Raw genomic sequence first — 17,429 nt, 5'->3', positions numbered from 1 at the left:
TGGGGATCCCCTGTCTGCCCCCACTACACCTCTGTACGTTAAGCCGGGTGGGGGATCAGCGCGCCACAGACTCCTCCGCCCTGGGTGGAGGCCGGAACAGCCCCTCGATCCAAAGGGGCCCGGGGAGAAGCAGTGTCCCCCCGGCAGCTCCCCTCCCCTGCGGCCCGGGTGCCTCGCACGCAGCTGTCCCTCGGCTCCCGCCTGCGCCTGGCCCCGGCCCCAGCGGCACGAGGAGGGCCCCGAGCGCCGCCCGTTCCCCACCTCCGGAGCGCGGCAAGCGGGCGGCTCCGGTGCGCACCTGCCTCCCGCGCCCAGGGCGCGCAGCAGGGAGCCGGCGCGCCCCGCTCCCAGCCCCCCCAGTCTCCACCCAGGCGCCCGGGGACGGGGCGGGGGGACGCGCCCGCTGTCTCCGAGCGGAGCCTTGTTGCAGTATTAAAATAATAACGCGAGAGTTGCAAGTTGCTTCCCTCTTCCCCGACCGTAAAACTGTCAAAGGTGGCCGGGAAGGGGGCGCCGCCGCCGCCGCCGGGGACCGCGCATGAGCCCTCGCCGCCTCGCCCGCTCCCGCGCGGGGGTGTGAGCGTGCGGGGGCCCTGGAGAGCCGGCCGCAAGCCCCGAGGTAAGCACCCCCCCCGGCCCCCCTCCTCCCCGCCCCTCCCTTCCCACCCGTGGCCCGGCTTTTACTCCGCCCGGCCGCCCCCTCCCCGGGCCCGGCCGCCCCCTCCCGAGGCTCCCGCCGCTTCCTTTCGCGGCGCGCCTGGGATTCCTCCCCCCTTCCCTCTGCCTCTCCCGCTCTCCTCCTGCTACATAAAAAAGTCGCCATTTTGCTTCACTGCCTTTTCCTCCTCCCCGGGATCGTTTGTCCCCGGGCCGGAGACCGCCGAGGAGTTTCCTGCCCCCTCCCCTGGGCAAAAAGGACTCCCCGGCCCCCCTCCTGGGTCAGGGGCGGGGGGCTCGGGGGCAGCGTTGGCACTTTGCCGAAGGGGGCTTGCAGGTTGCTCCCCTGTGGCTCATTGCAGCTGCCCCCCGCGGGGCTGCGGCTGGGCTGCCCGCCTGGCCCCGGGCGGTGACAGGTGACACCCACGTGGGGCTGCCTCAGCTGCCCACGAGGGAGGGGCGGCAGGGCCGGGGGCCTGCGGTCAGGTGAGCGGCGAGGAGCGTGGGGGCTGGTGGGTTCACATCTGGGCAGGTCACAGGGCAGCCAGGTGGGCAGCGGGAGGAGCAGGGCAAGGACGGTAGTGCCAGGTAGGCGCAGCCAGGCCAGGCCAGGCCAAGGTCGTGTGCACCATGTGGCTGCTAGATGGGGCAGCTCATGGGGATGGCAGCCAAGTGGGCATGGGGAGGGGTAGGTCAGGCCAAGGGCAGAGCTTGGAGGCAGGTAAGGGCATGGTCAGACAGGCACATGGCAGCTGGCCCGGCTCCCGGAAGGAAGGAGCAGATCTATGGGCCAGACCGGGGAAGTTAGATTCATGCGGCTATTGCCATGAGCTGGGAGAGGGCCAGGCATTTCAGCCAGCTGAGCACTTCCAGTAAGGACGCGGCATCTGACCCAACGTTTTCATCGGCCGAGCTCAGTCAGAGACGTTACAGCTATAAAGCCAATCCAAGGATGTTCTGTCCAGCAGGTTGTCATTGATGTGGGCAGGCTAGGTCAGATCAGGGATGATGCAGCTACATCAGCACTCGGCTAGGCTGGGGCAGAAACTTTTATGCGAGGTGGGCAGTTGGCTAGGTAGACCAGATAGGGTCAGATGAGTTAATTCTGTTTAATGGCTGCTAGGTGGCACGTTTTGCCATTTGCTTGGTGCCAGTTATAGGGAGCTCATATGTTTGAAACAAACTTTAAACCACCAGAAGCTTTGTGTGCACACGTGAGCATTTTTTTGCATTATTGGCACATTTATACCCACGTTAACCTCATTTTAGATCTGTCCTTTCAAACACCAGAACTCAATGATATAGCTGTAGAGACTGCCAGCCCTTAATTTGAGCGCTGTTCTTGTGTGGCCGCAGCGTTCCTCCACTGCTTAAAGAAGAAGAGAATTAGTCCATGAAGTGTCACGTGCCTATAGAAAGTGCAGGGATAGCTATGTTGTGTGTGGATATTTTGGAAGGAAAGTTACCAAATAGCAGACCAGGATGTGATCTGGGGAGAGAGACATAACAAAATCGCTGAGGAACGAAAGACTGGCTCGGTCCATTCATGAGTGCGTTGCCCTGGTTCTCGTCTAAAGCCAGAGGAAGCAGTAGTCAATACTGGGTGACGGTGAATTGTCAGAAACTCACAAGAACAATAAAAATCAGTGGAGCCCGTTGTTTTTTTTTGTTTGGTTTTGCTTTGTTTCTGGGTCTCGCCTTGCGTGTGCCTTTGGCTTCTACGTTCTCCAGGTCAGGGATCCGTGACCTTTTTGGCACTGTTCTACTACTGAGTAACACCAGGAACATTTGCAGCAGTCTATCAATTATTTATACAAAGTAAAGCAAGTGGGCATCTGTCTGCTGCTCATATCCATTGTAATGGACTTAGTACTTTACCTGAGAAGGTGCTTGGGAAGAGGATTTACTAAAGACCAGCGGCCATTGGCACGGAGACTTACTGGGCCCTGTTAGATTGCAGCAATTATAGCTAGAAGGGATCAGGTCAGGAAATGCTGGCATAGATAATAAGGGCCAAATTCGGGTGGCAGTGAGCACAGCTACAGTAACATGACCCCTGTATAAAACTGGAAGCATTTTTATGCACAACGCTGTTTTTCCTTTTAAATCAATGTCACGTTACATCCAATAGCCATGGATTTCTGGGGAGCAACACATCAACTTTCTAACCACTGTCTTGAAATGCCAATATCTGTACCCCAACACTGCTCCCTCCCCCCCGGAGCCAGTGACTCCCGCGGCTGGCTACGCCAGATCAATTAGCAAGACAGACAAGAGTGCCTGCAAAAGTTAAGGATAGCAGATTCACCTGTGTAAAATGCCATGGACTTTGATAGGGCTGCTGCCAGTTTATGCCAGGTCCGAATATGACCTGCGTTGGGTGGTACGTTTTCCATGGCCCACGGCAATGCCATGCCAGCTGGGCATTTTTGTGTGAAAACCAAGTTTGAAAATTTTTTTTGATTTTTGTCGTTGTGTACGATTAGATTTTTCAGAGCTCTCCAGAATGCCTCCCTCATTTCTCTCTCCTTTGCTTTCTCTTTGCTTCCATCCTTGGGCTCTGCATTTTGGACTCCCCATCCTGCTGAGCTTTTTGAAAGTCTTTGCTCCCCTCTTGTTCCAGCTCATCTGGTTATTTGCACTGGGGAGAGGTGCTTTGTCTGGAGTGAAACACGTTGCTTTCCCCAGGGTAGAACGGGCTGCTTTAAAAGCTGCCTCAACAACTCCTTTCCCAGGCTGCTCTGGAGAGCACTGGAAACTTGAACTCATTTTCCCTGGGTAGCGTTTTCAGATGGCTCTGAATCAAGAGGCTGGTCCGTCTCATCGGTGCTTCCGGGATCAGCTGAATCACTTTCTCTGTTCCAGTGTCATAAACATAACCTTCCTAGTGCTGCTAGTATTTAAGGTCTGTCGCTCCCCACGACTTGCAACAGGGTTTCCACTAAAAGTTAAACAGAGGATGGAGAGAGATTGGAGGTAACTGACTACCTGGTTTCAGCATGGGTCCTAAAAGAATGTGAAGTCCAGTTAAAATATCCTGGGTTGATTCCTGCTCTATTACCTTGGTGCGACTCCACTAGGTCCGTCATGTTGTGCTCAATTTGAGCCACATAAGCTGCACTTGAAGGAGAGGTTTCGAAAAGGAAGTGGGTGAAACATAAAATACGTTGGGGGAGTTTTGAAGGTGCACCCCTCCCTGCCAAGTTTTTCTAAGGCAACGTGTGCATTATATGGCGAGAACAAACAGGCTGGTTGGGGGCAAGGGTTAATTTTTTTTTTCAGCTTGCAGCTTAATTTTTCAAAATTAAGTTTTTTGAGGCATCAATACTCCCACTTCTCCAGGCTCCCAGGGTTTAATGGATATGATTATTAGGTGTTTGTTTAAAGTGCCTGATTTTCAAAGGTGCTGAGAACCCAGAATTTCTGTTGAAGTCAATGGGAGTTTTCAGGTGCCCTTCATCTAACTCCACCAAATGCCTGAAGATTGTCCTTGCATGTTCCGAGCAGCTTCATGTGTCTGGGGTGAAGCTCTGTCTGTGGCACTCACACCTCCCATTCCTAGCCTGATGGGAGACCGTGTGATTGCAACCTCAGCCCCTCTGAGTGTGATGTCTAGAGAGTCATCATAGATGCCTAGGGCTGGAAGAGACCTCAGTAGGTCAAGTCCAACTCTCCGCTCAAAGCAGGACTAATCCCAACTAAATCATCCCAACCAGGACTTTGGCAAGCTGGGACTTAAAGATGGAGATTCCACCATCTCTCTGAGTAACTCATCCCAGTGCTACGCCACCCTTCTAAGTCATGGGACCTCCCTTTCTTGGGTGAATTTCACCTCATGTGCATGGTAGACCTATGGGTAGAGTCAAGGGAGTTCCTGAGTCCCAGACCTAGGCTCAAGCCAAATTTTTTCTACTCTCTTCCTTCTGCGTCCTTACATAGCCTTTGTCATTCGAGGAAAAAGGCCGGGAGTCCTCACTCCCAGTCTAACCACTAGATCACACTGTCTCCCATATATATAATGGTTTCAAGGGAAATCTATCAAATAAATAATAAACTCTATTAAAAACCGTTGAAGCCTGTATTGGATTTATTTGACAAGCACATATATTATGGTCTATTACACAACTAATTCAAACACTATAAATACACAACAGCATGGTTTACCTTAGCTATCCTGATCTTGTAAGGAGTGGGCATTTTTACGTTACGTTGTATGAGCAGGTTGACCGTAGCCGTGTCAGTTTGTTCTGCTGGATCTTTGTTGGTACTAGTAGTAGTATTAGTTATGTCATATTTTTGGAGGCCTAAAACCCTAGTGGTGGACCACAACTCAGCTGTGCTTGGTGCTGTACAAATACAACGTTCGACTCTGTGAGTTGTACGTGTTTCTGTAGCCAAATCAGTTACATCACAAAGCAGTTGTATATTACCAGTGTCCCAGGTTTGATGTGAGCCTGCTCTGGGCGAATACCTCCATCTTCTCTCTTAGTGTTTTGAATTTTCTTCCTTTTGTTTGTGTGTCTGTGAATGACTTAACTGGAAGGAACTGTCTGGGGAATCGTAGCAGATATTAGAAAATATTTGTAGAAATGGACCTTTTAAATTATTAACATGAGCATTTGCTCAAGACATGGGATTCTGGCTGTTATGCTCATCCAATCAGGGAATGGAACACTACTGGTGTGACCTATGGGCCCAATCAAAGCTCGCTGACACGGCTGGAGGGTAGAATATGGAACGCATTGCATACGGGAAGTCGCTGGGCGGGATTTGTGAATTAATTTATTCAATGGCTGTGAATAATTATCTCGAATAACCAGCACATTTCAGAATCACAAGTTGCTCACGGACCAGGGTGCTCGTTGCTAAAGGCACTGGTCTTAGAGTCTCTGGGTTAAATTTCCAGCTCTGCTGTCGCTCTTCCTCGGGAGGTCTCATTTCCTCCTCTGTCAAAAGAAGAAAACATCGCTTCCCTTCCCTGACTGTCAGGTTTGTCTGTTTGGAGTGTACGATCTTTGGGGCAAGGACTGCCACGTGCTGTGTTCACAGCACCTGGCACAGGGGTCAGCAACCCCTGGCATGGGTGCCAAGAGTGGCACGTGAGCCGAATTTCACCAGCACGCGAGGTGGGCTCTCAGCCCTGCCTCTCCTCCTCCATGCATCTTGAAGCTGGCTCAAAGCCATGTTGCCTGTGGGGTAACAAAAGACCAGCTGATGCTACCAACGACCACCTACCTACACAGTAAAGCTCTGCATCTTCGTTTGTGAATGAAGCTGTTGCGAGCACGACTATTAGGGTCCTGGTATCACTGGCGCTCGGACAGTACAAAGATCAGAAGGTCGAATTTCAGCACTGTGCCTCGGAATGGTTGCTGACCCCTGGCCTAGCACAAAAAGGCCCGGATGCTGGTTGGGCCTCCAGGCCCTGCTGGGCTTCAAATAACAACAGTAAAATACACCTCCAATCAATCAAGAGGCTAAGTGAGCTGAACTAGTGATTGCCTTTGTTCAGCTCCAGGTGCCAGAGAATGCAGAGTCAAGGCTGCAATTCCTCCTGGGAGCCAGAGACCTGTTAACCCTGGTGTCTGTGCTCCCCACCAGCTCTCCTCACCAAACACTAGAGAGTCTCGGCATGTTCCCACGTCTCCCAGAACAAACCTGCCCTGCCCTGACCTGCCACAGGAGTCTCGTGAAAATCTCACTGCCGTGTCATTGTATTCTGTGCAACCTCGCACGACCTCCCTGAGCGTGGCAGTCCTTGCCTAACAGCGTTCCCTGCGTGGAGAACTTGCAGGAGCAGGTGAATGTCATAGAATCATAGAACACTAGGACTGGAAGGGACCTCAAAAGGCCATCGAATCCAGCCCCCTGCCCCAATGGCAGGACCAAGTACTGTCTAAATCATCCCTGATAGACATCTATCTAACCTGTTCTTAAATATCTCCAGCGATGGAGATTCCACAACCTCGCTTGGCAGTTTATTCCACTGTTTGACCACCCTGACAGTTAGGAACTTTTTCCTAATGTCCAACCTAAACCTCCCTTGCTGCAGTTTAAGCCCGTTGCCTCTTGTTCTATCCTCAGAGGACAAAAAGAACAAGTTTTCTCCTTCCTCCTTATGACACCCTTTTAGATACCTAAAAACCACTATCATCGCCCCCCTCAATCTTAATGTTAATGCATCCCAGAATCCTGTTTGCTTTTTTTGCAACAGCATCACACTGTTGACTCAGTTTAGCTTGTGGTCCACTATAACCCCTAGATCTCTTTCTGCTGTAGTCATTCCTTGACAGTCTCCCCATTCTGCTTGTGTGAAACTGATTGTTCCTTCCCAAGTGGAGCACTTTGCATTTGTCCTTATTAAACTTCATCCTGTTTACCTGATCCTGATCCTGTTTGCAGCTGATCCTGCAGCTTTGCTTCTGTGTAGCGGCAAGTTCCTGAGTTACCTCCTGCTTTCCAATGGCCCTGCAGTGGAATGTCCTACTCTGAACAGTAAGTTGAGCAGCAGTGCAGGAATCTGCATCTGGGATAAGGCGCATGGCAGGGCAGGATAATTAATAACAGTGAATGCCTCACTCTGGGGTGGCACTTGCACCGGTAGATCTCAAAGCCCAGGATAACGACAGCCATTAGCCTTGCGTCAGCCCGGCAGAAATAGCCTCACCACGAGGGTAAGCGACTCACCCATGGTGACCCAGCAACCAAGAGCAGCAAGAACATAAAAATGGCCGTGCTGGGTCGGACCAAAGGTCTGTCCGTCCCAGTGTTCTGTCTGCCAACAGCAGCCAATGCCAGGCTCCCCAGAGGGAGTGAACCGAACAGGTAACAATCTCTGTCTTGCCATCCATTTACAGCCTCTGTCAAGCAGAGGCCAGGGACACCATCCCTTACCCATCCTGGCTAATAGCCATCAATAGACCTAACCTCCAGGAATTTATCTAGCTCTTCTCAAGTGCTGTTACAGTCCTAGCCTTCACAGTCTCCTCTGGCCAGGAGTCCCAGAGATTGACACTGTGTTGTGTGAAGAAAAACTTGCTGGGTGACTGTGAACGAGTCACTTTCCCTGGCAGTGAGGCCGTTTCTGCTGGGATGACACAAGGCGAATGTGCCACAAGGTCAGGTGCCCAAGCTCCAGGTGGATCCCAAATGACTTCGTTCCCTCGACCTTTCCTGGTGCTTGGGGTGGGGCTTTGGTTGTCTCCATAGCATGTGATGAGCAGTTTGCTGACAGTTCTTTTCAGCTCACAAGAGCCCTGTCTGTCTGTGGATAGTGGAGTGGATACCCGGGCAGGGCTCTCCCCCAAGCCCAGCCCTGCCAGGCAGGGGTGAGGGAGAGGTTCCTGGGCAGTCCTTTGCGCTGCTGGTAGGGAAAAGATGCAAGAAGCTGTGTCCTATATCTCCCCACAGGAGGGGCTGAGTGCCAGCCCTGCTCAGCCTCCCCCATGCCCTCTGCTCCTTACCCCGCAGTTCCTGCTTTCCTGCTGCCCACCTGTTCCCTGCTCATCTGGAGGGGAGGGCAGGGGAGGGTGCAAGGATGCTTTGTTGTGCTGCTGCAGGTGAAATCCATATTGCTGGTTGGATGCAGAGTTGAGGTGACAGACACGAGTCAGTTGAGGGTCCACGGTTTTGGTTGCACGGCTGTTGGGTTTGCTGAGCTGCGTGTCTGTGGGTGGCTGACTGGGGACAGCATTGTGTCGATTCTTTTTAATCAAGGTCAGGCAAAAAAAGGGATTTTGTAGGTGGTTTGGGGCGAAACATCCGGTCTGTGGTTTTCAAAGTTGAAGTGTTTGGGGTTTAAATGGAGAACAAACCAGGAGTGATTGTGCAGTTCCTTGGCTCTGCTGTGGGACTGAAGGAGGGAGCGTAATTGGTTGCACTTTTAACACACGTGTGGTCATAGGTCATTGATCCCTAGGCCAAGGGGGGCCACTGTTGTCAGCTAGTCTGAGCTGCCGCAGGCCTCGGGCCAGGCTGTTGCATCCAGATCTCCAGGAATGACCTACGGGGTGACAGAGCCATCAAACTGCTCAGCTCAGCACAGCTGCAGGGCTGCCAGGGCTAAGGAAGGGAAGCGGGAGCTTTTTGGGCGCCTGCTGCTGCTGAAGATGGGATTTGGCCTCAACTCCAGGCCATGTCCTGCACGGAGAGGAATCCCATGGAGAGTGGGAAATTGAGCGTGCCTTGTAAGCAGGCGCACTTTGTCAGAGAGAATTACGGAGCACTGGCGTCTACCAGGCAGCTTCTCTCCCCATCCCACACTCTTGCGTGGTGCTCCGAGGCCTCGTGGGGATGTGGGTAGGTCGACTCAGGGAGCGGGCTGCTGTCCTCAACATCTGGTCTCCTTCATCTCCAGGGGGTTTCCTCGCATCAGGTAGCACTGTGAGTGAAATTACATACAGGCAGGCTTGACTACTCGCTCTTCCCTGGTTATCCTTTGCAGCCAGGCCACAGTCATGTCCTGTAAAAGTGAAAAATACAATTTAAAATAGAAGAAGAAGAATGCAAATGATTAAGTATTGGTTAAACTACAACCTTCAGTATAAAAGGACAGGTGAAATTTTAGCCATGGATGTATACTGAGGAGCAGTAAAATTTCTTACAGGTACTCGCCTATGGAAACTGGGGGTCCCTGCCACTCTTTAAGTAGCTCCCTGCTGGCTTTTGCCTCAGCTCAGCCAGCTCTTGTTGGAGCTGTGCACCAAGGTGCACCTACTTCCTTTCGCCTCTGGGTAATGCTGAGCCTTTTCGACCTTCACCCTGACACCGGATGGGGGTGTGTGGGTAGGACCATGAGAACAAAGCTCTGATGGGAGCCCTGCTGTTCCACATAAAGGAGAATGTGGCCCCCTCCTCGCAAATGCCCCACTCCTCACAGGTGCCTTCCGTTGGTCATAGGGTGCAGTATATCCCACTTCTGCCACCAGATGTGACGGGGTTCAGCGCTCCCTAAGCTCTGCACCCCGTCTACAGCCAGGAGTGACTCTCACTCAGCAGGTAGAACAGAAGGTTTATTAGGCAACAGGGATGCAGCATGGCACAGACTTGTCCGTACAGCAACCAGAAGTAGTCAGAAACCAGGGCAGGCAGCAGATAGGCATGGAAGGGTGCTGAGTATTTGCAGATGGACCCAGGGGCAAGGCAGTTGGGTGCTGTGGCGTTTGGGGACCACTGGGCACGTGTCCTTCTCCTGAACGCATGCCCTGTCTTTGGCGTGGCCTGTTTGGACTGTAACCCCCAAGGGGCAGGGATCCTGCACGCAGCTTTTACAGGGGTGCTCACAGCTGTTTAGTTAAGAGTCATGCAGACTTGCAGAATATAAATAATTGCAAAGAGCATGTCTGAATTTTTAGGTGTTAGCAGTTAAAGGGCTGCAGGCAGGCGTGCGGCTTAGTGGATAGAACACCGGCCTGAGACTCAGGAGTGATGTGCGTTAGAGTTCTGGCTCTGTAACTGGCCTGCTGCATGACCTTATGCGAAACAATTCACCTCTCTGTGCCTCAGTTTCACCACCTGTGAAATGGGGCCATGATGCCTCCTTTGTAAAGACCTTTGCGGTCTACTGATGTTAAGAGCTAAGAGTAGTGGTGCAGGGTGGTCTGGTCGTGGTATCATTCTATTGACCTCAGAGGACTCCTGTTGTAGGTGTGTGTAATTGCAGGCAGAATTTGGCCCAATAGGTGCAAAGGGACAGTTTTTCTAAACACACCCAAGAGCAAAACAAACACATTAGCATAAGTACATAGTCAGTAAATACAAGCAAGCAACCCTACAAAAACAACACCAGCCAGGAAATATTGGGAGTGTGATATCCATCTGTAGAACAAAGTGTTTTCCTATGAGTTGATCGTACAGAATCACAGTGTCCATCCATGTTCTTCTGTGCCTTGCCTGCGAGCCAGTTGGTTGTGTAGCTGGGAGCAACGTGTGTGTGCATGCGTGTGTAAATCGTGAAGCTGTTGCTATGCAGCTATTCATTTGTCTGCACTGAAGGATCCGTGCCCACATGAAGATCCCCCCTAGAAGCAAGGGAGTTTTTGGAAGAAGTTCTCTGACTTCACTCAGACCTGAGAATGGGCTGTTTCTTTTCTCAGCAGCGCACCCACATCCCACTTCTTACAATAGTATCTAACCTTATCAGAGCACTCTGCAAACGTTAGCACGTGAATACTCCCCAGGCCTCTAGATAACGAGGACGTCTTAGTATAGTTGTCTTGTGGCTGGGGAAATTAAGAGGTTAAATAACTTTCTCATGGCCTCACAGTAGGGGTGAGCCAGCTACAGAGCCAGGCTTCTTGGGCTCTGTCCATTGGACAATTTTCCCTTTCCATACAAACGATCCAGCCAAGAAAAGTACATTGCCGGGACCCTTCAGATCCCCTCCTGCTGTTCTGTGCTGTTCGCTTTGACGTCAGTGGGGAAAACTTCCCTTCTTAACTGATACGGGAGTAGGCTTAAATTGGCACACGAGCATCCCTCCCAAATGGAGTGCGCTGCAGTGCTGTGAGCTGGTGAGAGACTGGCCCCAGGACAGGGAACAGAACTGGGTCTGAGGACAGTAACGGAAGATGTTGCTCAGATCAGATCTCGCAACGTTTTAAGCCCTGGGGTTCCTGGAGTTGAGATGTGTTAACCCACCGCTGCCTTTTAAAACTTGTTAGTAGCAAGTTGTCCTGATGTTTTGCCTTATTTCAGAGGGGAGGTCAGCAAAGCTCCATCATTTGCAGAGTACAGTGAAGTGGCCAGCTTCCCCCGTGCCTCTGTGGAGTCGGAGTTGTCACCTTTTTGAATACCCCTTGCAGGACAGCTCAGTATTTTCCTGGTAGTTGAAAGAGCTTTTAAAAGGCTGTGACACAGGGGCGGCAGAGCTGTGAGGCTATGCTCACTAATATCGGTTACATGCTTCGAGATCCTCAAACAACGGGACTAGGGAAATGCAAAGCGCACAATCTGGAGAGGTGACTTGGAAAGAAAGAAAGAGGAAGACAGCCGCACACGCTGATGTGCTCCATTGACCCTGCAAGGCATTGTGTCTGGTGGCCTGTTCCTCTCGGGGCGTGAGTTACAGCAGTAGTTCTCAGCCAGGGGGACACGTGTCTCAGGAGATACGCAGAGGCCTTCCTGAGGATACATCAGTTCATCTAGATCAGTGGTTCCCAACCTGGGGTCTGCAGGGCATTGCAAGGGATCCATGAAAAAAAAAGATAGATAAAAATGATTATAGAAAATTAAGTTTCAAATAAATTGCAAAGTTATTATCAATTGTTATTTTAAATTAAATATCTTCCAATAATGCTGATAAAGGCTGTCCTCAAGTCCATGTTGTGGTTTCCTGTTTCATTTAACAGAGTGCATGTAGCGCCTAGAATTGGCTTTGGTGGGGGGGGTCTGTGAATGGTTTGGGGGTTACTAGGGGGTCTTCACTATTGAAAAGGTTGGGAACAACTGATCTAGATCTGACGAAGCAGGTCTTTGCTCACGAAAGCTTATGCTCCAAAGTATCTGTTAATCTATAAGGTGCCACAGGACTTCTTGTTCTTGTGGTCTTAGATATTGGCATTGTTTTCAACAGGCTCCATAAAAAACACCAGCCAAGTCAGGGTAAACTAAGATTTCACACAATGACTCATGCACACTGCTGTGTAGATGATACACTGTAATGTCATGAGTACAACAAAAGTACGATACTAATATTGCAATTGCTTTATTTTATAATTAGGTGGTTAAAAACGGGAAAGCAATTTTTTCAGGACTAGTGTGGCTGGGACACTTTTTTGTATTTTGATGTCTGATTTTGTAAGCAAGCTGTTTTAAACTGAAGTGAAATGTGGGGGTGGAGGTGTACCAGAAAATCTGACTCCTGAACGGGGCGCGGGCGGCCTGGAAAGTTTGAGGGTTACAGCACCAGAACAGGTCCGTGTGTTATGGAATTGCTGTTGAAACCCTGTTTATTTGAACTGAGGACCAATTACGCAACTTTTATTCACCTGAGTAAAACCTGCCAGGTCAAGGCTGCAGGTCCTCAGGGAGATGAATCTGGTGTTCTCACTTCCCTCCCGATCGGCAATCGACTGTTGCATTAGAGGAACAAACTGCCAGTGTAAACAGATGAGCCAAATTCATCACTTGTTCAGCCCCACTGATTTCATCTGAGTGACTCCCGGGCTGAATTTGGCCTGGGCTTTTTAATCATCCCTGACAACCAAGGGAGAGCTAATGGGAACAAGCTGTGCTTCAATTGACTCCCATCTACTTAGCCTCCACAATGCAGCTAATTACAGAGACTGCCTGCCTGCCTGGCTAGGCCAGCCGGTAGCCACACCTAGCCTGGGCTGCCCTGAAATCCCCACTTACTTGGCCTTGGCAGATTCATGAGGTACAGCTCGTGCCTTCCTGACGAGCCCGTTGGTTCTGCTGTGAGGGTGGCCCAGTGTATCCCATGTATTGCATGTCATTTCTTTTCACTGAGCTTCCCTCCCTCCGTTCCTTCTTTTGGGGAGCTTTTACAGTGTGTTTGCAAATCCTTGGGAGTAGGGATGAAAAATCCCATTCAATGAGTTAACCAGGTAAATGTTAAGTTTAACCAGTTAGCTTATTAAAGTTGGGGGTGGCCAGGGCTCCTGGGCCAAGCCCATCGCAGAGGTGTGTTGCTCCAGCCATGCTGGAGCACTGCCCGCCCATGGAGGGCCCCAAGGGTCTGGAAAAGCCCCCTGCCTGCAGTGGATGGGGGGCTGCTGCCGCCCCCACTGGTTAACCGTAACAAGCAAGCCTTGTCCGTTTAGCGTGAGGCTTATCGGTTAGCTGTTAACATCCCCACTTGAAATCCACTCAGTCTGGAATTGTAGCAACCAGCCATTCCAAAGTCTAATCCTGCCACCATTGAAGCAGATGGAGTTTTGCTGTTGGCTTCCACCGCAGAGAGATTGGCTTCTTGTCATTGTTTTTGATGTTCGTTATTTACAGAGAAGCCAAATTGAATGATTAGCCTGGGGGATCTAGATAACATTAACAACTCTCAGATTAGAAGAGCTCGCCATTAATAACAAAAATTGGAAATTTATCAGGGGATCTGTTCATTAAAACTCACTTTTTCCCCTCCTTTCGGCATCTCCTAATGCAAGCAGAGAAATAAACCAAGAGGAAACGGGGTTTGTTCGATATTTCTTTGTGTGACTCCAGCCCCACATTTCTAATAAAGTCTTGCATGTGGAGAGGAATTAGCCTTATAATGCAAACCCCTCCTCAACCATGTCTATAGTTGTCCCCAACCATAGAACCTTTAGAAATAGACCATGCTTCTTCTTATGCTGTTTAGACTTGTTTAATATTTTTTTCCACCCTAGACGCTCTTCCTGCTTGTGGCATGGGCTTGCTCTGTTGCGGAGGGGGTTGTGCGTTTTTTAACATGTGTCCCCTGCTTGTTCTAGAGATGGCGGATTCATATTCCTTCCGAGGTGGAAGGAGGGCTCCCGCCTCCAACAAAGCCAGTGCAAGCAAAGAAGGCAGCAGGACGGAGATGAGGGTCAGTCTGACACCTGAGTCCCCGAAGCTGGGTAAGGAATTGGATTCTTTTTTCTCCAAGCCCGGGAGGGGGTGAAGGAGATGGGGCATGAGATAGAGGAAGGAGGCATGGCTCTCATTCTGGCCCAGGCTGAGGGGCACATGCAGAGCGATGAAGATGCTGGCGGTGTCGGTTAGAGAGTGTGACGCTGCTGCTGCTGCTGCGGCAGTTTCGTGATTCTGTAAATGCTTTTCTGTAGTAAAAATGATGAGTCCCCAGATCTACAAAGAGCATCGGAAACATGGATGGAAATGGCGTAGCTGGAAATGAAGGAAAGTTGAGAGGGAGGGAAGCAGAACCTCTGAACGCTGCCTGTCTGGCTAGTCTGTAGCACCTGGTGTCTCATTTGTCACAGGCCCACAGCCCAGACTGCCAGGTCGGTGAATGTGTGAGGCCAGTGGGATTTGCTTGCTAAAGGCTGTCATTCCGGTGAAGGCTGGTTTTCTGTCTGGGGATCTACAAACCTGTCATAAGTTGTAGTTACCAGCTGCAGCTTGCTGTCCGGGGTGCGCACGCTGGCCTTGCAAAAGCCGGTCAGGAAGCTCAGCTTCCCCTGTCAGAGACCGTTCATCACCACGTGACTCCCAAGGCCTCCGTCATCCATCAACATCTGGGAAAGTCTGCGCCATCCCCACGGTGCGGCTCAGTCAGACGCCGGTACCGCGCCCTGAGGCACTCGCCGTGTGAGTTGTTGGTCCTGGTCGTTCTTTTTGTGACGATTGATTTATTTGGCACACGGAGGGTTATGACAGCCCACAGAAGTGCCCGGCACTCTCCTTCCCCCAGCTGGCAGAATGGAGCAGTGCTTTTGCTGCAGCAGGGGCAACAGCCAGGCCAAGGTGGGAGAAGGGCCCACTCTGTGTCCCAGAAGGGGCGGGGCCAAGGGTGGAAGGGGCGGGGCCTCCAGCAGCCAGCCCTTAGCATTGCTGGGACTTCGGTGCAGGTCCACCCTGCTTCCTCCCAGTCATGTGGAGCAGTGCTGCTGTGGCCTTTCAAAGGAGCCTGGAGCTCCAGCCACTGCCAGCATAGCAGCAGCAGCAGCAGCAGCAGCAGCAGCAGCTGAAGCTCTGGCCCCCTTTTGAAACACCAAGCCCCTGTCCATCTTCCCCCTTTGTTCCCCCTCCCCCGGCCCGTCAGTGGGCCTGATCCGTTGACATAATGTCGCTTTCCAGGGAAGGGTATTAGGACGTTCAGCCAGCTGGATGGTCCACGGGTCTGAAGTTTGCAGATACCTTTTATGCTCCATCTTAACAGTGCAGGCCCACGAGGATGGCTCTTTGCCTATCGCAAGTCATCGTTGGCTAATCTGACTGTGGCCTATGGACCATGGTGGCTATTCACAGCATGGAATTTGGCCTCTGCTGGTGGATGCCAGAGGCTGCATGAATCACATGGCGATGATGAACAGTCACTTGTTGAGGAAGTTCCCCCTGAAACAGCTGGCATTGGCCACTGTGAGAAGACAGGCTACTGGGCTAGCTGGACTGTTGATCCAACCCAGGATGGCTGTTCTTATGTGGGGCGACTGGCTGTTTACATCACCGGCTCTTTCTAATGAGTTTAGGTGCCCAGTTTGAGACCAAGTTGTGCCCTAGCATGGGTTCTCTGCACTTCTGAAAATCAGGCTCCCTTTAAGATGTCTCAGAATCAGCCCCCAGAGTCAATGGTCACTTGGTAAAATCTTGGCTTAACAGTTATTTTTCCCTTGTAAGCAATTGCTGTAGTTGCCCCAGGGAAGTTATTCGGTCATTGGTGAGACAGGAGGTGGCTTACCTGACCGTACACAGACAGAAGAGCGTTCACAAGACCCTCCTAGGATTAAACAGTGGTTCGCACTCTGGAAAAGTTTAAGAATTTTTCTTAAACTGAGATGAAAGGCACCCTTGGGTAAAGAATGAGACATTCCATTTCACGGGTCAGCACCCAGCCCACCCGAAAATTAGGCATCAGAGACAAGCCAACGGGCAGCCAATTGTCTGAGCCTTCGCAAGCGCTTGTAGCGGCAGCGAGGTAGAAAATAATTAATCATGGACAAGTAATTGCTCTCCCAGTGGTGTTCCTCACAGCTAAGTAGAGTGAACGACATCTATCTAGGGGCTTTTTCTGCTTTTTGCTATATCGGCTCTTGTCAATATCTTTACAATAAAAAAAAAAAAAAACCCTCCGTTTTTTAAGTCCTCCACTTCCTGGTTTAAACGAATGTGATGGAGCAAAAACTTTTAATTTTCCCATTGGTGGGGAGAGGTCTGTGGGGTGTCAGCTCCTAAGGAAGTTAACGTCACTGTTCTGAGCTTAACCTCTGTGCAGATCCAGAAAGAAAGGGCCTCTTTCGTAACAGCTCTGCTGGCACACTGTGTTGTGCAGTGGTTCCAAAGCCCCGTGCCTTACCTGTGCAGTTGGTGGTCCATTTCAAGGGCAGCAAGGTTTTCATGCTGTGTCTTTCGTCTTGACAGCAAGGGGCTTTGGATCCCTAGGGAATCTGCATGGAGTACCGTGTGCCTTAAAGGTACAGTGCTTGATCCTGTCTCTCCACTTCTTGAAGACAGGGATGGCCAACCAGTTGGAGACTAAGGCCGTGTCTACACTAGCCCCAAACTTGAAAATGGCCACGCAAATGGCCATTTCGAAGTTTACTAATGAAGCGCTGAAATGCATATTCAGCGCCTCATTAGCCTGTGGGCGGCCGCGGCACTTCGAAATTGACGCACCGCGCGCGTCTCGTCCCGATGGAGCTCCTTTTCGAAGGGACCCTGCCTACTTCTAAGTCCCCTTATTCCCATTGCTCATAGGAATAAGGGGACTTCGAAGTAGGCGGGGTCCTTTCAAAAATGAGCCCCGTTGAGACGAGCCGCGTGGCGGCGAGGCACGTCAATTTCGAAGTGCCGCGGCTGCCCGCACGCTAATGAAGCGCTGAATATGCATTTCAGCGCTTCATTAGTAAACTTCAAAATGGCCATTTGCATGGCCATTTTGAAGTTTGGGGCTAGTGTAGATGTAGCCTAAGAGGCAAAATAGCTGTGGATAGAGTGCAAAGAGCCATGTATTATACATTTATTTTTATATGACTATATATCTATATAGATCTGTGTTTCCTAAACTAATTTGGCCATGGAACACTTTTTGGGCTTGGAATATATTGATGGAACACATCCATGCTGGTCCGGGAGGGCAGGGAAAGGGGGAGTTCCATACCAAAAAATTGCCACGTGTA

General features: G+C 51.0%; 1 protein-coding gene across 8 annotated transcripts in view; it reads left to right on the top strand.

The window, feature by feature from the left end:
- Window positions 1–486: 486 nt before the first annotated feature.
- The window catches only part of ZNF512B (zinc finger protein 512B), a 102,543-nt gene continuing 85,600 nt past the window's right edge, over window positions 487–17,429 (top strand). For all 8 annotated transcript variants that reach the window (XR_012647859.1, XR_012647861.1, XR_012647860.1 and 5 more), the window contains exons 1-2: window positions 487–619; window positions 14,085–14,210. Coding sequence is in view for 5 of the 8 variants with exons in the window: in XM_075011652.1 (XP_074867753.1) it covers window positions 14,087–14,210 (124 nt within the window). In the remaining 3 variants the exon portion in view is untranslated. The remainder of the gene's footprint in view (window positions 620–14,084; window positions 14,211–17,429) is intronic.

Source organism: Carettochelys insculpta, chromosome 17 (assembly GCF_033958435.1).
Source record: "Carettochelys insculpta isolate YL-2023 chromosome 17, ASM3395843v1, whole genome shotgun sequence".
Classification (NCBI taxonomy): Eukaryota; Metazoa; Chordata; order Testudines; family Carettochelyidae; genus Carettochelys; species Carettochelys insculpta.
Note: the sequence above shows the minus strand (reverse complement) of the source record. Positions and strands in the feature narration are given on the sequence as shown.